The sequence below is a fragment of the Zootoca vivipara genome, chromosome 6 (assembly GCF_963506605.1).
Source record: "Zootoca vivipara chromosome 6, rZooViv1.1, whole genome shotgun sequence".
NCBI classification, from domain to species: Eukaryota; Metazoa; Chordata; class Lepidosauria; order Squamata; family Lacertidae; genus Zootoca; species Zootoca vivipara.
The window spans coordinates 93,535,285-93,556,372 of record NC_083281.1 but is presented as its reverse complement, the minus strand read 5'-3'; the positions used below and the strand labels follow the sequence as shown (position 1 = coordinate 93,556,372).

At 48.3% G+C, this 21,088-nt stretch overlaps 1 protein-coding gene across 3 annotated transcripts in view; it reads left to right on the top strand.

Annotated features, from left to right (window-relative positions):
• The window catches only part of LOC118087010 (hexokinase-2), a 58,641-nt gene that overhangs the window by 4,637 nt on the left and 32,916 nt on the right, over nucleotides 1-21,088 (top strand). Inside the window, exon 1 of one of the 3 annotated variants that reach the window (XM_035119181.2) lies at nucleotides 16,208-16,403. The exons of 1 other annotated variant lie outside the window; for it this stretch is intronic. In XM_035119181.2, coding sequence (XP_034975072.1) covers nucleotides 16,341-16,403 — 63 coding nt within the window. In that variant the 5' untranslated portion in view covers nucleotides 16,208-16,340. Of the gene's footprint in view, nucleotides 1-16,207; nucleotides 16,404-21,088 lie in introns of those variants that run through there. One more of the 3 variants, XM_035119183.2, reaches the window with a different exon arrangement.

Genomic DNA, 21,088 nt, shown 5'->3' with positions numbered 1-21,088 from the left:
GGGGAGCTGCTGGTGCAACATCTGTAGTTCATTCAGGGGGGTATGAACCAGGTGGACTGGCTGCATTTAAAAATACTCCCAAGCTACAAATCTAGAGTTAAAGAATGGGAAAGGTGGTCTTGTAGGCCATTTCGTCAAACCTCTTGCTCAGTGCAGGAGATCCAGATCTAACAGCATCCCAAGCAGAGGGCTGCCTAAAGACCTCCAGTGAGGGAGGGCCTACCACTCACCTCCTGCAGCCCCACCCAGAAGCCTTCATCCTGACATGCTAGCTTTTTCTGAACAGCTTTGAACACGATTTGTCATTAGCACAGAACTCGTTTCCTGATGGTGATATTGTGTAATGATAACAGACGTGTACATACTTGAAACATCTACCCCAAAATGAAAATGCATTTACTGAGTCAAAGAGAACTATAAATAACTGAGATCTAGTGATTCAACTAGACCCCACAAAAGGGGGACGTGCTTTCCCCACCTGCTTGGGGAAGGAACATAGCGCAGATTGTGGAGCACCTGCCTTGCATGCAGAAGTCCCAGGTTCAGCCCCTGCTAACATCTCCAGGTATAGGTGGGACAGGTACACCTAGGAGCCACTGCCAGTCAGAGCAGACAATACTGAGCTTGATGGATTCATGATCTGACTCAATATGTCACCATTTCCTGCAGGGCACCATTAATATGGCAAGAGAGGGGGAGGAGATAGATATGCTACTTTGACAGCATAGGAAGCTGCCTTATATTGAATCGGACCTTGAATCCAACTAGCTCAGTGTTGTCTGTTCTGACTGGCAGTCGCTCTCCAGCACTTCTTGCAGGAGCTTTCCCCAGCCCTACCTGAAAGCTTTGAGGGTATTGAACCTGAGAACTTCTGCAGGTGCATCAAGGCAGATGGCCATTCCCTGACCTGTTCTACTAAGTGGGGTATGTATGTATGGCAGTTTGGGGTCCAGGTTTTGACAGAGCCTTGGGCAAAACACCCTCCCTAGCCCCACACTCAGTGTGCCTACCTCCTCATTGCAGCAGAACCAGGGGACTCTTATCTGCACCGCCCAGCAGGAGCCCCACCAGGCATCTAGGCCTGGTGACACAAGACCTGGTGTGCTCTGTTTTGTGTGCAATCCAGATTTGCCACCTGACTGCCTTGGGTCCTTTCTCAACGTATTTTCATTTTCAAAGAACTGACACAATTTAGCTTCCCTTCTTTCATAGCGTCCGTTTCAACATGCTGCAACAAATAATTTAGAAAGCACCACATATTGCACTAGCCACTGTTCAGGTAGTCGTGTTGCATCCATTATGCTCTACAGAGGACAGTCCTCTATTTAAAGTGCTTTTCCAGTCCAAGTTTGTTTTGAAAAGAAAGAACCATAAAGACAAAGATCAGTGGGTCTTGAAGTTGCCCAACAGCAGTGAACAGCTGAGGTCACCTGGTCATTATGATGAGGTGCTTTTTATTTAAAACTTATAGCAATTATTTCTAAATTTGCACCTGTGCCTATAAACTAGCACATACAAAGTTTATGCATATGTCTCTTTTGCCCGTTTCCCTTTTGGAGCAATGGATCTCCTCTGTTTTGATCAGGCATACCGGTAAGTGGTCATTCTGTGGAGCTCTCAGTGTGCAAATGGTACTTCAGAAAGTGTGCATTGGGAGGGATAAGGAGAAGGCAGGCATGTATGTTTATGGAGAGACAGGAGGGGCTGCATCTGGGTACTGACAGGAAGCCTGTATGTATATGTAGCTCAGGAGAGGCATTGCATGATCAGAGAGATGAGAGAGTTTAATTATCTTTGCAGCAGAGTTCTGAACAGAGGTGATGGGGGCTGACATAAGGCTCTGGAGGTGGACATTGCATTATCTTCATTTGCTGTTTTCTATCAATCATTTGGCATATTGTTTTGCGGGCTACTATTCTGACACTATTGCACTATGCTGTGTGGGGAATGTGGGTTGCAAATATTAAATGAAATCAAACAAAAACAAGGAACAACAGAGCACAGAATTGTATGCCAAGGGGGCAGAGAGGAAGGGACATGTTTTTGCCCACGCAGGAATGGGAGACGTAACATGACTCTTGAGGAGGAAGATGATAATTTTGGCCTTGGACCCATTGAGTTTAGATCAGCCTTCCCTAGCCTGGTGCCTTCCAGATGTTTTGGCCTAAGAACTCTAATCAGTCCTAGCCAGCACAGCAATAGACCTGGGAGACCAGGGTTCTAATTCTGCCACTCAGCTATGAAGCTCACTGGGACACCTTGGGATAGTCACCGCCTCTCAGTCTAACCTAGCTCACAGGGTTGTTCTGGGGATTAAATTGAGGAGGGGGAGTACCATGTATGCTACCTTGAGCTTCTTGGGGGAAAAGATGGGCTAGAAAAGCATAAACAAATAAGTAAGAGGGTTGCTCAACCACACAACACTTCAGGCAAAACTCATCATTGGCAACAACAAATGTGTTTACATATTCCAAATCAGAGAGGTTAGTATGGTAAATAGAAGCCAAGTACATTTTCCATCCAGGATCCCTTGTAAATCACTTCTATGGATTGCTGGACTGTCACCTTAATCTCCTGGATTCCTAGGAGGTACGAAATGCTTAACATCTTGACAGAAAGAAATTTCAAAATTCATATGGCAGGGAGCATTCATACTCTCCTTATTGATATTCAAGAGAGGGGTGGGTTTGGCCTACCCGATCTTAAAATATATTACGAAGCCGCGTGCTTTTCATGGATAAGAGATTGGTTTTTGCTCCAAAGAGCGGACCTCCTAGACATAGAAGGATACGACTTAAGATTCGGCTGGCACGCTTATTTGAACTATGGTAAGAACAAAGTTCATAAAGGATTCACTAACCACATAATAAGAGGTTCCCTGTTCATGGTGTGGTCAAAATACAAGGGACTATTGGAACCAAAAACACCATTGTGGATATCCCCTGTGGAGGCCAAGGCGGTCAAAAAAAAAAAAGAATATGGGAGGAAATTGGATTACCTATAAAACATTGTTGGTGAGTGAAGAGGGTCAATTTAAACTAAGGGCGTATGAAGAAATAAAAAACAACCTAACAAGTTGGCTAGAGTACCATCAGTTAAACGAAACTTTTAAACAAGATAAAAAGAAGGGTGTGAGGGACAGGGGATATCGCGAAGTCCCTCCCCTCCTGAGTTCAAGCCCATCCCCGAGCGCAGGGGAAAGCAGGGAGAGTTCCGATTCCAGTGGGGAAGCAGGAAGTCGTGTCCGAGGCTCAGACAAGGTAGCGGAGCCAGGGTCCCAGGTGGGACAGGAAGGGGCAAGCAAGGGGGGCAGACCCATCCCCCCAACTCCGGAATTGCGCAGAAAGCGGAGAGGGAAGAGGATGGGTCTACCAAAGTTGTTATGTTGGAGAAAAACGCGCCAAACGCCATTCGGAGGTTCTGATTCAAGCTGAGAAGATGTGTCCTTGTAAATAGCATTGCCTTCAGCACTGTAAATACGCAGCACCAATAAAAGATAAAATGCAGAGCTGTGTAGAGTCGTTACTCTGAAGTAGCCCGCTCCGGCCACTGTGACAAAGGGATTTAATATACAACCAACTAGATTGGAGAAAGACTTGCTGGGCAACAACAACAAGATTATATCAAAAATGTACCGCCTCTTCCTTGACTGGGAAGTCAAGGAAGAGGCGGTGAAGGAAGTTATGATAAAATGGGCCCAGGACATCGGCCGTACGATAATGATTGATGAGTGGGAAGCCCTCTGGAAGAATAGCATGAGATTTACAGTGTCGTATTCCATCAAAGAAAATATGTGCTGGTACCTCACACCTGCCAAACTCTCCAAAATGTACAAGAATATATCGGATCGATGTTGGAGGTGTGGGGAAGCGATAGGGGATTTTATGCATATGTGATGGGGATGCCGGATGGTTAAAGACTTTTGGAATATAGTAAATGAAGAAATGAAAAAATTTTTTTAGATTAACCTTCCAAAAAACACCAGAGGCTTTTCTGCTGGGAATCCTGAACAAAGACTTACCTGTTAAATATAGGGAGATCTTCTTATATGCATCAGCTGCAGCTCGGTTACTAATAGCGGCCAGGTGGAAAGGGGACACTGTCCCAACACTCAAAGAGTGGCAAAATAAATCGTCAGATATGGTAGATTTGGCTCAACTAACAGATAATTTAAGGGGAAACCACAAAACAGGCGTTTGCAAAAAATGGGATGTGTTTAGAAGATACCTGCAGGAGAGTAATAGTTATAACGTAATTTCCATGGCAGCCTTAGAATGACTGGCTTATAATGTAATATTAGAGAGTACAAGAGTTGTCGGTATGATTAGATTTATTGACGTACAAAAGAGATTATAAGAAGATGAAGAGGAAAGTATGTATTTTGCAAAAAAAGATGAGTTGCGCTACGGGAGGTGACGGGAAGTCAACAGTATAATAATAATACCAATTAATCTGTTATTTTTGTTTGATTATTAACCTTTATTTCAGCTATTTGATTTCGGACATATTGTTTTGCTAGTTTGAAATATTTGTTTTGTTTGTCTTGTTTTAAATACCAATAAAGTTTTAAAAAAAATCTCCTGGATTCTTCTTGGCAGAAACACAGCCCAAGTCCAGCTCTATGATATCAGTTTGGAAGACTTTATTTATTTATTTAAAGTAACTAGCAAGAAGCAATCTATGTAAGTGACATTGACAGATGAATATATGATGTTATGAATGTCATTCATATCCTTTGCTCTGTGCTTTACATATCCTGCTTGCAATGCAAACTGCCCTCTGGATGAAGAAGCCAGCTTTTGACAGCTCTGGTTATGACAAGCACACTTGAGTAGCACTTGAGGAGGAGGAAAGTGGAAAATAAGCAATATAGGTGAGAAGAGAGGCAGTCACTCAAAATCTGCATTTCTCCAGATGTTGTGATGCTGTTTTCCAACTTGCAAAGGATCTATGGGAACGAGTGCATTGGTGTACTTATTCCATCTTTTGACATGTTGTGATGCAGCCATGGGTAACATGAACCCAATGACTTCTTTCTCACTGCAATGTGTCCTCAGCACAGCGCAATCTCCAGCAGCAGAATGGTGGTTGTGTGGCATGTATGTGTGCCAAACCCACCCACCCCCACTCACTTTTCTCTCTGAAATCCCTCCCCAGGTTGCCTTTCTGGAACACCTATTAGTGGTGGGGTAGAATCATGGAGTTGGAAGGGGGCCCCCCAAGGATCATCTAGTTCAACTGCCGGCAAGGCAGAAATCAGAGCTAAAGAATCCCAGACAGATGGTCCTCCAAATGCTGTTTAAAGACCTCCATTGAAGGATAGCCCACCACTTTCCGAAAGCATCTGTTCCACTGTCAAAGAGCTCTTGCCATCAGAAAGTTCTTCCTAAGGTTTAGTCAGAATGTCCTTTCTCCTCATTTGAATTTGTTGGTTCAGGTCCTCTTCCTGGAGCAGCAGATAACAAGCTGGCTCCATCTTCCATGTGAACAGGTACTGTCTCTGTCTCTCTGTGTGTATGTAGGGGAAAGAGTTTCAGTTGGACCTTAAGTACCTCCTCCTCCCTTGCAAATTGTTCCCTCCTGAGGAGGTGCTTTGCAGAAGTTCCTAGGCTAAAGTTATGCTTGGTTCTGCAAGGCAGGAGCTTAGATGGAAAAAGGCAGGTGGGGAGGTCACTGGAGGGGAGCTGAGGAGCGGTGGGTTTGTAGTAGTAGCACCAAGACCCTTGAACCTTCTTCCTTGCGGTGGCAGTGTGGCAGCTGGCACATGGGGGGAACGGCTGGCCAGAGCTTCCTGATCCCCTGATACGGCCAGAAATGGGGTCTAAAGATCCAGGAGGGGCCCCTCTGGTCTTATGTAGCTTCTGCAGTGGTGGACCTTGGGGGGGGGGGTCCTCAATTTTTATTGACACCCTGTGGAACACCAAAAATTTGGCATCCCTCCTACCTCTCACCTTCCATTCTACATCATAGTTGTAGCGCCCCCAAGGCTCTTTGTTGTGTTCCCCTAAATCTGCCTCTGGCTGCTGGCTCTTGTGGACTCTGCATGGAAACCGGTGGGGAGCTTTGTGCATTCCTTCAGTTGCAAAACACACAAATCACACTTCTCTCCTGTTCAGCCATTATATGCTTTGCAACTGCACTTGCCTTCCTGATAAGCTGGAACAAAAAGCAAAAAAACAGCTGGCCGACATGGACTGCAAGAAGAAATACTTTGAGCATGTGCAGTTTCACACTGATAAAAACTCGCAGCACCAACATGACTACAGGAATAAAATGGAGGTTTCTGCTGCTGTCTTGTTTCCTGATGCTAAACATTTGGGAATTAGCACCCTAGAAAAGCTTTAATAAAAATAACAAAATGAGCATTTGCAACCATAGAATCATAGAATCATAGAGTTGGAAGAGACCACAAGGGCCATCCAGTCCAACCCCCTGCCAAGCAGGAAACACCATCAAAGCATTCTTGACATATGGCTGTCAAGCCTCTGCTTAAAGACCTCCAAAGAAGGAGACTCCACCACACCTTGGTAGCAAATTCCACTGCCGAACAGCTCTTACTGTCAGGAAGTTCTTCCTAATGTTTAGGTGGAACCATGTTCATGCTCCTTGGCCATTCCTTGGCTATATGTTTTTTTAAGAAAGAAGAAGGAAGGAGTGATGCTGCAGCAACCAGCATCTGACCCGATGGACCCTGGCATGTGTAGAACATCTCAGGTGCTGATGCTGGGCCTGTCTGCTGATGCCTCCTCCAATCTCTGCTGCTCTCTTGGTCATTGTGGGCCACAGGACCCTGCACTTTGAGGTGAGCTGCTGCTGCTATCAGGACCAGTGGTCAGTCTCGGAGGACAAATGTTTCCACACCATTTTGATTGGGCAGCTTGGCAGGCATGTGGCAGCTTCTAGACCAGCATGCTCAGATTACAAGGGACAGGGAAGTTTCTGACCTGGCCTTGCAGTTCTGCCCACACGCTCTTTCAGGGAGGTCTCCTGCACAACAGATTCTTGGTCTGGTGCACAAATCCCAGGTGAATTGCATTATTATTTATTATTATTTATACCCTGCCCATCTGGCCGGGTCTCCCCTGCCACTCTGGGCGGCTTCCAACACACATCAAAATACATTAAAATATTATAGGGTATAGGGTGTGAAGGAGCAAGACTGAATGATTTTTAAAGTGCCTCCCCCAGCTTTTCACAGCCACTCCAGATCTCTTCTCTCAAATATGAAGCCATTGTGGGCAACCACGAGTCCTTTTCACACAACTGAGCCCCCGGAAAGGGTTCTCTACCCACCCACTTGCTCTGAAATGCAACCACAGCTCTTCTGCTCACCCACATTTGCACCCTCTCACCTGGGTGCAAAAGGGCTGTCACGTGGAAGATGGAGCAGGGCTGCTTTTGATGCTATGGAGGGTTGGAGGACCAAAACTACTGGATTCAAATTACAAGGAAGGGGAATCCCACTAAACCTTTGGACATCCTCAGAAGCTGAATGTTGGACAATTCAGGACAGATAAAACAATGTCTTTCTTCACACAGATCATATTAAACTGTGAAACTCCCACAGGAGACAGCGATGGCCACTAATCCTGATGGCTTTAAAAGAGGTGTAGACAAATTCATGGAGGACAAGGCTGTCGATGGGTACTAATCATTAAGGCTACATTGTCCATGGCTGGAGGCAGCAATGCTTCTGAATACCAGTTGCAGGAAAGCACAGGAGGAGAGAGTTCACCTTGCACCCTGCCTGCTTGTGGGGTCTCCCACAGGCATCTGGTTGGCCACTGTGAAGAGAGGATGCTGGACTAGATGGGCTATTGGCCTGATTCAGCAAGCTCTTATGTTCTTAGTGGGTACGTACTGCAGTCGGGGTGGGGGGCATAGCTGCCAAGTTCTCCCTTTTTTAAAGGGAAATTCCCTTATGCTGAATAGGCTTCCTCGCGAGAAAAGGGAAAACTTGGCAGCTATGGTGGGGGGCACTCCTGTACTGATACGTCATGTGTGCTTAGTTTCAAGTGGGCTTTCGCTTTTTTACTGACTGATCCCTTTGCACGCACAGACATGCACTTACGAAAAAACACATTTTGTCTACTTCTCTGTGGGAAGGGGGAAAGTAACTTTCTGACTGATGCGCAGTCCAGCCAAGTGACACTGTCCACAGCCATACTCCCAGAAAAGGGAGAGACCTCAAGTCATGACTGACACAAAGGATAGGCAGTCAGCTGTGAGGAAAGCTGGAAAAACCAGCTCCCTCTGAGCCCTGTATGGGCAAGGAAATGTTGGGTGTGTTTTCACACCAAGATTACTGGCATCTGGATCCCCGCTTATGTAAGTGAATCAAGTCAGATACAAGGCTCTCCAGGGACTTGGACAGAGAAGCACCTTCTCCATTACTAGGGTAGCTGCCAGGCCTGGAAATGCCAGGGACTTTTCCTGGGACCTTCTGCATGCAACGTATGTGCTCTGCCAGTGAGCTGTGATCCCTCGTTGTCAGTATTCTTCATCATGCACCTCTGCAGCAATACTGATCTGTCATATATATGCTCACACACACATGGTGCTGTGTCCTGGCTCACTCTGATCATCACCTTACCATTCTCCCCACATTAACCCTTCCCCACCCCATGCAACTACTAAGTGCCCCTTTCACCTTCCCAACACCATTCCAAGATTGTGATGTGATACCACAAATCCTCCAATGGGGGCTGCGTGATGACAGCATTACACTTTTATGTATATAGGCAGATACCTATATATTGACATACTGCCCTCAGATACGAGGGTGGTAGGGCCACTTATGCTCCTAGAGCCTAGAGCTCTGCCTTCCTGTACAGCCAAGCAGGACGATTGCTTTGCTCTGCCTCTTCTCTACCCTTTGGAAACTGGCCTGACTAACATTGTTTCTATTTCAAGAAACTGTAAGATGACCAGGACACATTCTGTTTCACTGCTGTGCTCCCATTGCTGCTGCAGTCCTGCTTACTGGGATCACATGGCTTCTGCTTCCGGTGAGATCTTGTCAGAACACAGAAGCCACTTCTTCTTGCTTCTCTAGTGGCAGCAGTGATGGGTGGCTCATTGCGATGGGGAAAGTGAGGCAAAGCTGCAGCAGCAACATCTCACAAGAGCTCAGTCGACGCTGCTTCTCTGGAAGTGGCGTGTGTGTGTGTGGTGCCACGCTCCCAGGATTCTTCCACCTGAGGCACCTTCAGAGGTTTCCCCTAAGGGATCCTGGGAGTTGTGGTCAGACTCTTTTAGTAAAAACACCTCACTTTCCAACCGCAGAACCACACGTTCCACAGATCCTCAGGTGGAAGCCATGATGAGGCTGCTTTTTATCAAGGGCAAGGCAGCCAGAGGGTTGCTGCTCTTACCCATGGCCAGAATCTGCAAAGGCAAAGCTGTATTACAATGGCTGCTGTCCCTTGGAGGTTGCTTCTCCTCTTCCCAACCCTCCCCTTTCCCTCCTGCATCATGTCTTTCAAATGTGAGCCTGAGAGGAGGAGCTATCTTAGTGCTGGCAAAGCAAAAGGTTGGGCAGCTGGCTTGCTTTGTCAACAGTAATACATCCAGATTTGGGACAGTTAAAGGAAAGTACGTCTTTATATTGTGCATAGTTAAGCTATGGAACTCACTCCTACAGGAGGCAGCGATGCCAACCATCCTAGGTGGCTTTAAAAGAGGATGAGACAAATTCATGGAGGAGGAGACTATCGGGGCTACTAGCCAGGACAGCTCTTCTCTGCCTTCATGCTCAGAGGCAGCAATGAATCCCTCTGAATCCCAGCTGCCGGAAACCAGAGTTGCTCCTGTGCTCACCTCCTGCTTGTGGGCCTCCCATTTGGGTTGACCAAGGTGAGAACATGATGCTGGGCTAGATGGATTGGGAGTGAGAATGCCGTTCATATTTTATCGATGCAAACCTACCAAGATGCTTGAGAAAAGGGCTTAGCTATCCGCTGTTCTTTGTATGTATCTTATTTGAAATGGGTTTTTTTTAAAGTCATGTACAAGCAAAGGGCAGATGTTCTCCATTCTATTGAGCCTGAGTCACGCAATCATTTTGCCTGGGGTTTAGCAGGAGACAGTGAATGACGTAGTGTCATGCTGAAAAGATTAAACGGCATCAGCATCTGTGACAGTAACAGGCTTGACTTCCAAGGATCTTTCCCTATATAAGGGCCAGATCAGTGTCTGGATCATCTGAGAACAGGATGCTGAACTGGAGGGACCACTGTCTGGTGCTCTTCTGGTGATGAATCTCTGCTTGGATTTGGACCACATTAGATTCCAAGGGACTTCACATAAGAACGTGCCTCTTTCCACATCAAAAAGGGTTCCAGCCTAGAACCTTTTTATTTAAAAAATGTGGCAATAACTCCCACTCCCAACTCTTCTCCTAAACAGTTTTCTTTGGGCAGGGGTCTTGTTTTTTGTGTGGAGTGGCTTCCAACTGTATGAGCCTACTCCTCCTGTACCTGTATGGTTCAGACACACCTCTAATGTCCTCTGGGAGAACAAAGTCTCCCTCTCAGTTCTGAGCTAAATGACTTGCCTTAGAGAGTGATTGTGAGGGACTGTAAAACCCAGCCAAGGTACTGCTGTAGAGAGGGCTCCCCAGGAAGTAATAATTCTTCTGTGCCCTTTACAGCATTCAATAAAACTGCATTGAGGGAGGCTATATTTAGACAGGACAGATGCCCTGGGAGAGGCTTTTGGATTTGCAGGGCACAGTTCAAGGGAGAGGAGGACAGCCCTTTAAAAGGGGAGAGCTATAAAATTACAAAGTGAATCACCATGAAGAAACTAAATATTTATTTCTCAGAAAGCAATCAGGGTGGAAAACGTATGTTTTTTTAAAGCACAAAACACAATTTAACATTTGTAGAAAGAGGCACTTTAACTTTCCAGTGCACACTTTCCATTTTACAGTGGATCAGGTGTTGCCGAACTTCCTGCCCATGGCCCAAAATTGGTTCACAAGGCCATTTTCTCCAAATCATGCCAGCAATGGAAAGTGGCAACAGTAACAGGCGTGGCCTGTGAGGCCTTGTGGCAGTGATAGAGAGTGAGGGCAGTAGTGGACTGCGAGGACTTGCAGTAGGAGCAGTTGCCAGGACATTGTCCTGTTTGCCTCTGCATACCGGTAGTTCCTTATTTCAGATATCATGATATATTGATATATCACGATGTTTAGCTGGTAATATATCACGGTACAGTATTGAGAACCAGTAATCGCCCAGCCCTACTTTAGAGGTTGAGCGTGTGTGTGTGTGTGTCCGTCCGTCCTCCTGGAGGCGGAAGAGTCACACTCACTGTCACCCTCCTATGTAAAAGAGGTCCTGGACTTCCTAATTTTAAGATGCTGCTTCTTGCCAGCTGCACTTTCCATAGGCACTTGTCTTACTAATAAGCTCTCTGAGACATTTGCTATCCAATTAATCAGCACCAGTTTTATAAGTATCTGAAAAAATGTGCATGCACACGAAAGCTCATACCAATGACAAACTTAGTTGGTCTCTAAGGTGCTACTGGAAGGAATTTTTCTATTTTGTTCTTATTGAGTTATATAAGGTAATTCTATGAAGGTCTATTCTGAAACAAGCTCCATTGAGTTCAATGGGACTTACTCCCATGCAGCTGTGTACAGAACCACAGCCTTAATCAACTAATTAACTGGTTAAACATTGCGGCCCTAGGATATAGTGAAACCACACTTGAGCTCCACGTTTCATGGTATTTTTAACATCTTAAATTGCTGCTAACTTCTTGTTCCCTGATTAAATGCATCCATCTTTGTAGATTATTTCCATAGATCAAAACCTCATAACTGGCCATCAAAATTGGGTAATCATTTCAAAGTACTGCAGCTGATTTAGCTGGCCTGGTTTCATCCTCTTCATTGCACGCTTCCCCCCCTTCAATGCACGCTTTATTCCCCCTAACACATTCTATTTATTTATTGCATTTCTACCCCAGCTCTTCCTCCAAGGAGCTCAAAGTGACACATGTGGTCGCCCCCCTCCTTGTTTAATCCCCCCCAACCAGCCCTGCGAGGCAGGTTAGGCTGAGAGGCAGTGACTGGTCCAGGGTCACACCCAGTGAGCTTCATGGCTGAGTGCGGGATTTGAACCCCCGTTTCCCAGGACCTGGCCCAACACTCTAACCACTAGCTCTCTTGCCAAAGAGTGGTAGGGTGTTACACAGATGAGCAGAGCAGGTTTACGCTCAGAATTTCAAAGTCTTGCGGATACACCACCTGTATCTATTCAGCTTTGCGGGGAAGGAAGAAAACACCGTGACTGGACACAGTGGCTGGCCCCCATCCGTACTCACGGGGCAGAAGGCAGGGAGCCGAAACAGTAATTAGAACCAGTCAGTGCCAAGAGGAGAGGCAGAACCAACTAGTTTTGTCCCCATCGCCCCCCTCCCTGCTGACTTTCCAAGGGCAACCCCAAGACTGAGGAGCAGGAGGAAGCAGACAACCTTGGCCAGTGCCACCCCCTAGACTGGTTGAGGTAAGAAGGCAGGCAGATAGGTGGGGTCTGGATGAGGGCGACTGAGGTTGCTCTACAGGCTGCAATGGACCAGCCACCTCGGCCAGCAATGCTTTAGATCAGATTCTTTGTTTTAAAATTAATAGCACATAGTTAGAATTATGGATCTCACTCTCACAGGAGGTAATGTGGCCATCAACCACAAAGATGACTTTAAAAGAGTATTAGCCTCCTCCTCCAAGAATTTGTCTATTGATGGCTGCTAGCCATGATGGCTAAGCTGTGACTTCACAGTCGCAAACAGAAATGCTTTTGAATACCAGTCGTTGGAAACTGCAAAAGTGCTCCTCTGCTCGAATCCTGCTTGTGGGTTCTCCACAGGGCTCTGAGTGGCCTGATCCAGCATGCTCCCTTAATGTTCATAATATTATATGGTGTTATTGTGGGATGGAACACTGGGGCAGACAAGTCACAACAGTTCCTAGAGTGTCCACTAACAGGAACTCACCTGGAGGGACACCTGACTACAGGTCAGTTCCTGTTCCCTCAGACATGCAAATGAGTTGGATTAGACAAAAGCCCTAGCCTGCAATCACTCTCTCTCTTAGCTACTTCCTCCCTCGATGAGGACACATCTCCAGAGAATCTCTAGTTAGCATGGTTCTCACTCTAGGCCTGCAGCCAAGAGTGAGACCAAATGGAGTCTTACTTTACTAAGTAGTCTCTAGATGTATATATACTTGTAACTTTTCTAAGCAAGCCTGCCTTTCTGAGATTATGCTGTAACTCAGGATGAAACTGTAAGTAAACTCTATCTTATTTTATAAACACTGTGTTGTGTATTTCTTTTAAGAGGGACAAAGGGGACCTTTGCCAGGAAGTGTAATATTGAACTATAAAGTGTAATATTGTTATAGAGATTCTAGCGAATCTAACGCACATGCTTTGCTGCGCACAAAAGGGGAATGTCACTCTGCTAATATTGGAAGCTTGCTAACACAAGCTTGGATAGGATCTATCTAATAATATATCCTAATCCACATCCCTAACATTCCCATAGTTATTGGGGGTTCAATGTGATAAAGCACTTTGTGAAGCATGTTATTTAAGAAGCAATTTCATAAAAATTTAAATGGATATTTACACACAAATAAGAAACGACATAAAAACAGCAGGTGTGTCCCTGGCATTACTTGAATCTAGGCCATGGTCTCCCAGTCAGGGACTACACTGTCCACAAACACTGCACGTGGAGGCAGCCAATGACATTGCCACGATCAACTTCATGAGCCACCAGCTGCAGAGCCACTGTTATTGTTGGCATGTTGCTGGTATGATAGAGATTAGAGTGTGGCAAAACTAGGTTGTGCCCACTCTCTGCAACTTGCCATCATAAATCTGCATTGGGGGAGTTTAACGTCAGCATGGGGCAGGGTGTCCCGTGGTGTAGAAGGAGTTATTTTGGTAGAATGGCATTGGCACACGGCTTCTTAATGCTACTCAGCTAGTAGATCTTCCGTTTCCTCCTTCCTTTCATTGGAGGACAGACCACAGGCAATGCACTGCAATCACTTCCGGACAACCTGTTTATTCAGCATTCACTCTGATTTGATTGTACAAAGAATGCAGGATGGGAGGTTCTACAATGTTGTGTGTCTAATGAGCATTGATTTCTGATTTGTTAGTTCAGAAGCTAAGGTGGTATACATACCTCTCTGCCACAATAACCCTACAAGGTAGGTTAGGCTGAGAGGCAGTGACCGGCCCAGGCAGTAACACCCAATGAGCTAAGTGAGGGATTTGAACCCTTGTCTCCCAGGTACTGGTCCAGTATGCTAACCACTACACTGTAAAAGGTAAAGGGAGCCGCCCAAAGATGAGAGGGTCCATTAGGTCCAGTCGTGACCGACTCTGCGGTTGCGGCGCTCATCTTTCGTTATTGGCCGAGGGAGCCGGTGTACAGCTTCCGGATCATGTGGCCAGCATGACTAAGCCGCTTCTGGCAAACCAGAGCAGCGCATGGAAACGCTGTTTACCTTCCCGCCGGAGCAGTCCCTATTTATCTACTTGCAATTTGACGTGCTTTTGAACTGCTAGGTTGGCAGGAGCAGGGACCGAGCAACGGGAGCTCACCCCGTCACGGGAATTCGAACCACCGACCTTCTGATCGGCAAGCCCTAGGCTCAGTGGTTTTAACCCACAGCGCCACCCAAGTCCCTAACCACTATACTGTACTGGTTCTCAATTATACAACTGAGTATACAATGAGGTTATACAACGTTAGTTCAAGCAATCTTTATGTCAGATATTCAAAGCATCTTCCCCTTCATGGTCCTTATTGCAAACTGTCTGGGGTGGTGGGGTTGAGGGGTTTTTTGGATACAGGTTTTGTCGTACAAGAAAGCGAAAAATGCTATTGTTGCTATTATTAAAATTTGTATACCACCCTTCATCTGTAGATCTCATGGTGGTTTGCAACATAAAAATACAATATAAAAAAATAGAAAATACATGAGAAAAATAAAAATTACACAACCTGGATTTGACAGCATGTGAATGAATCCACCCTGGAATGTATTGGTGGTGTGGAAGCCTCCTGTGTCTCTGGCTGAATTTGCCAGGTATGTGGGGGTCCCCAAATACTATGCTTGATTGAATGCAAGCTCTTCTGAGCTTGCAGAACAGGGCACAAATGCCCTGACCATCATCCCTGACCACTGGCCATGCTGTTGGAGTCCAACAATCTCTGCAGAGCCACAGGTTCCCCATCTCTGCCAAAGCTTTCTGTTTGGAAGTCTTTTCTCAAAGGGCACCAAAAGCACTTTTAGGTTTCCTTATAAGCTTCGCGTCCCCTTCGGAGTTCTGGCCGCGCCTGCCGGCCGCCAACTTAGAAGCGGCGCGTCTAGCCCCGGCGCCGCACTCCGCACGCGCTCAGGAACCCGATTTCGCAGAGCGCCTCCGGAAGGCGGCGCTCCTTGCGCCAGCCCCTCCCTGCTCAGATGAGCGTCGTGCGGTTCTGCACGCCCGCCAGCCCCCGGCGGAGTGACGACGCCGGCGGAGGCGGGGCAGCGCAAGGCGAGGGCGGTGCGTCGAGTCCTCATCTCAACCTGGGTAGCCGGAGAGCCATGTGCGCGGCGGGCCAGCGCAGGATGCGATGCCTGGAGGGGCGCCGACTCTCTCCAAAATGGGGGTTACAGCTAGTTTCCGATGCTGCACTTGCAGGACAATAAAGAGCTAAAATCCCCAAACTGGCCTGTCTGCTGCCCCACCTTTAGGGCTGCTTTTGCTCAGCCGCTCCACGCAAGATGCCCAGACCGAGAAAGTGCCCTTTTGGTCGGGGAGGCGCAAAGGGAAGGACCCGGTGGGGCATTGGTCCCATTCGGATACGTGAGGCTATTCCCAAGCAGGCGCTGGTGTTGTTTTCAGAGGGAGGGCATGGATCCTGCGAGTTGTGTCCGAGTAGAAGCGCCTCGGATGGGTGTGCGTGCAAAACGAGCCACAACCCCCAGGGCGCGCGTTTTCCCTTGGGGAGCCTCTCCTGTGGGTGGGGAGGGCGCAGCGCTCTGCAGGCGCTCAGAAGCGCCTTGGTGGGCCACCGAGAGCTCCAAGCAGCCTCCTTCCTCCTCCTCCTGCTGCGAGGTTGAGGCTTTACACACCCTCCGGCCGGGGCCAATGGGAGGCGCCGGGCAGGGCGCGTCACGCGGGAGCCGGCAGGGGAGGATGGCATCGCTGGCGAGCCTCAAGAAGTCACTTTGTTCCAGCGCCGGGTAGCCAGGCAGGGCCGCCTCCGCCTCGTCCTCATCGCCGCTCCGGGGCTCCGGGCCCCACCAGCCTCGCCGCGCCATGATCGCCTCCCACTTGCTGGCATACTTCTTCACCGAGCTCAACCACAGCCAAGTGCAGCGGGTGAGGGCGCGCCCGGGGCCACGCCGGACGGCCTGCGAAAGGACCGGTCGGGGCTGGGCAAGGGAGCAGGGCTGAACGTGGGGGCAGCTCTGGGGCCCTTTCAGGAAACGGCAGTACGTGGGGGGGGGGTCGCCGCCGCTCTGCACGCGCTCAGAGGGCCGCGTAGAGAACGTTTGCTTGCTTTTTAAGCTGGAGCTTAAAAGCGGGGAATTTCCGTCTGCGCGGGAGACGCGGAGATCTCGTGAAAGGCAACCCAGGGACCCTCTCGTCTTTGGGCGGCTCTCATTTCCCGGGACAGGAGGAAGGGGCGGCGGCGGCGGCGGCGGCTGCCGCTACGATCTGACTACTGCGCTGGGAGAAATAGGATTGTATTAGTGGGTTCTTTGAGCTGCAGTAGGGGATGCGAAGCGCTCTTTCCCGCTTCGTTCCACGTGGAATGCAGATGGGACCTTTTCTCCCCTCCCGTTTGTGGGAGGCTGGACTATGCCCCCCCCCCCCAATACTCATGTCTGTTCCGTTCTCCAAACTTCCATGTATTGCAGAGGAGAGCGCCCCCCCCTCCACGACTATCTGGAAGAGATGGGGTCCCAATCCTGCTTTTTCCTTCACGGATAGTTGCTCCCTTCAGTGGTTCAGGATGGAGGGGGGGGGGAGTCCATACGACTGGAAGAAAGCCGCCCCTCCCCCTCCCCCCGCACATTTTTGGGGCTACTCCTTCCCCAGCCTCCTCCAGCCTTTATGATGCCAGGAGCGGGTGGTGGTGATGGAGAGATGATCTAACCCTTCCCCCCCCCCCACCCGGCAGACAACAAAGGAATCGGTTTTCACTTTAAAATTACGCCCCGCCTCCTTGTGGCATCAGCTTCCGTGGACCTCAGCCTCGAGGCTGTAACTTTTTAAAACCTACCTTTTTAGAAGCTTGCTTAGTTTTGAGAACTTTAGGCATTGGGAAAACTTCTTTTTTTAGCCTAGCAACTCTGTGGGAGAGACTGGTGTGTGTGGTTGGAGCCTCAGGAGCAAGATTAATTGTATTTAAATGCAGATGACTTGAGTTTGCAGTTCCTTAAAATAATAACATGCCACGTGAAGATTTATAGGTATGGGCATGCTTCTGCATAGCCTATGGTATTCTGCATAGCCTGTGTGGTATTTCTTGAGTAAACCTGCACAGAATTGCCACTGCTGGCTTTTCGTTTCCAAAGCCCAGGCTTAATCTTGGCAAGGGGCATGTGCAGAGTGGAGTGTAGCTGCCCCGTAATGATGCAACATGCATCCATTTGGGGTTTTTAGGTGCCTTTAAGGTTTCATGTCAGCTGGATCGTGACCTCTTGGCTATCAAATCTCGCAAATGCCTTTCTGACACAAATGCCTTTCTGAGCAGCAGATGGCCACAGAAGGCAACCTCTTTCATTAAAGCATGCTGGTGGCTGCAATGTGCCAACACTACGTGAGTGCCCACAGCAGCAGCGGTTGGACGTGGGTGACCTGCAGCCAGCAGGACCAGCCCAAACCCTCTGATCCTCAAGGCAGAACATCCAAATGGCCACTTTGACCAAGCAGCGTCAGGGACAGGCTGTAGAGCGTCCGCTGTGCATGCAGAAGGTGCAAGGTACAATCTCTGGCATCTCCCAGTCTGAAGCCCTGAATAGTCACTGCCAATCAGTGTCAACAGTTCTGGGCTAGATGGACCAGTGATCTGATTGCTATTTTGCAGGGAGACATTTTCCTCAGCTCTTCCCCATCACAGTGAGTGGGGGGACTTGTACGCAGCAGGATGTCCCCCGGGGGTTGTGCATCCTGGCTCAGATCTGCCTGCCCCCCCCCCCACGACTCCACAGTTTCCCCGCAGAAGCCACTTTGTCCTGCCTGTTGGCAAGTCTTGCTGGCTCGTGTGCAAACAGAGCTGAAGCAAAGCAGCTGTTGCCTCCCAACAGGAACTGATGCAAGTGGGACACTTCTGCTTTTGGGTGGCTTACTATCTAGATCGGGGACCCAGGTGGCGCTGTGGTTAAACCACTGAGCCTAGGGCTTGCTGATCAGAAGGTCGGCGGTTCGAATCCCTGTGACGGAGTGAGCTCCTGTTGCTTGGTCCCAGCTCCTGCCAACCTAGCAGTTCGAAAGCACGTCAAAATGCAAGTAGATAAATAGGAACCGCTACAGCGGGAAGGTAAACGGCGTTTCCGTGTGCTGCTCTGGTTTGCCAGAAGCGGCTTTGTCATGCTGGCCACATGACCTGGAAGCTATACGCCAGCTCCCTCGGCCAATAATGCGAGATGAGCGCGCAACCCCAGAGTCTGTCACGACTGGACCTAATGGTCAGGGGTCCCTTTACCTTTACCTTACTATCTAGATCAGGGTAGTCCAACTTTTCATACCAAGTAGGACGCAAGAGTACGGTACTGTACTTGGATACAAAACCCAGAGCTGCACTCTGCCTTGTTGTGGTGGTGGTGGGGAAGCAAGGCCAAAATTTGATGCCTGCATGCTGCCTTCCCAAAGCTGGGAAAGCACTAACTAGGCTTTGGGAAAGTGGCCTGAGGTCTAGGAGGGGCATAAGATGCTGCTGAGGACTGCCAAAAAAGGGACTCTGCTGCATTGACCACCCTGATCTAGATGGTCCCTCAGACAGACGGACACAGCCTCTCAAAGTCACACAGGGAAAGGGCTGCCTCTGCTGTGCTTTTGATCTCAGGGAAACCTTTCCAACTCTTCTCTGCTCCATTCCCTTCATTCCAGCTGTTGGACCGTTCCAGCATTCCTCCTTCCTATGACTCCTGAGTTGCCGAGGAAAAAAGAGCTGCCCCTTTTTTCCTTGTGGCCCAGGGCTGGCTTGTGAATAGGGCTGTAAATCTTAGTGAGAATTATCAGGGTTTCTGAGGAGGAAAAGATCCTTTTTGCAAAGCAGGGGGCAGGGCAGAGAAGGTTTGCCCTCTGTGCAAGGAACGTCTGAAAAGCTGTTTTGATATTTTCTTCCCTCTTCTCCAGGTTTGGGGTGTGAGGTGTGGGAATGCCCTGCCGTGATGGGAGGGGAAGCATCATCACATGTGCAGAAGGGCTTAGAGGTTATTTGACACCAGGCTTAAAGGGGTCTGGAGAAAGAATCTCAAATTGTTTCCAACTATGGCTAAGTGCCTCTGCTTCCTTTCATTATTTGCTTTAATTCTTTCTCTCCTCCCTTTTCCTGTGCAAGCCTCTAAAATGTTACCCTGGTTTTAATATCTGTCCCTGGAGGAATGTGACTGCAAATACGCCAACACTGCATAATTTGTATCTCCTTCCTGACCTTGGGTTGAGAAATAACAAATGGAGAGCTCATGTGATCTCTTTCTATTGCTATGAAAGTCGCTGCAGTTATGACAAAGATCACAGATAGCATCAGAGTTGGCTCCGTCTGATTAGAGTGTCCTTTGCCCACCTGCTGACCTCCAGATGTTTCAGACTGCAACTTGCATCAGCACCAGGGGACACATCAACATCATACAACCAGGTTGACTGGTGGGAATTGTATTCTGAGCATGAGGATGGGGAACCCTTGAACCTTATCAAGAGAGGATGCCTTCTTCCTTGGCTGAGTGCTCATTGACTCACTCCATCCTCACCTGCCCATCCAAACCTGCAAGTAGGCCCTACATGTGGGTGAGGTTGATGGGAATTGTAGTCCAAGAGCATTTGGAGGTCACCAGTTGGTGAAGGATGTTCTATGCAGATGAAGATGTAACTGAGGGAATGTAGCATAATTGACATTCTTCTTTTTGATGGTTTACTTAGTTGCAACCCGGGAACAGCCTGTATGCCACAGCCTGGCCATTCCTTTGATCTTATTAATGGCTGCTCCCTGAGAAAGAATAGTTTGTCCCTCCTTGTTGAGGAGAGAAGGGTCTGAGCTTTTAACTATTTTCTGTCCAAAGTGGGTCACTTTTGGAAGTGATTCTTCCACTTAAAATGGACTATGCCTGCAGCAATCAGATCTCATTTGGATACGTGTAGTTTGGGACCCAGAAAATAAGGAGGCAGAAAAGAATTGGGGGGGTTGGGGGAAAGCACCCCCTTTCTTTTTGTTCAGGACACACCCTGGCAAACCAAACAGCTTGAACCTCAGTGGTGTGGCCTACCTTCCATGCGGCACATGGTGTGGAAGAAACTTTGGAAAAGTATTGCATGCAATTTGTAGAGCCCTTAGTGCAGTCAGAGACATAGAAACCCCCAAAGGGCATCCTTTTGAGGTAGCCCCTGCATCCTTGTTGGCACATTAGAAAAGGTTGGAGAGCACTTGATGGCATCAAGTGAGTAACTGCTCTTATGTAATGTGGGACGAAAAGTCCCAGATTCTTCCAATTCTAATCCATTGGGTTAGGGATGCGGGTGGCACTGTGCTTTAAACCACTGAGCCTCTTGGGCTTGCTGATCAGAAGGTAGGTGGTTCAAATCTCTGCAACAGGGTGAGCTCCCGTTGCTTGGTCCCAGCTCCTGCCAACCTAGCAGTTCGAAAGCACGTCAAAGTGCAAGTAGATAAATATGGTAGGTAAACAGTGTTTCTGTGCGCTCTGGTTTCTGTCATGGTGTTCTGTTGCTCCAGAAGCGGTTTAGTCCTGCTGGCCACATGACCTGGAAAGCTGTCTGTGGACAAATGTCGGCTCCCTCGGCCTGAAAGTGAGATGAGCGCCGCAACCCCATAGTCGCCTTTG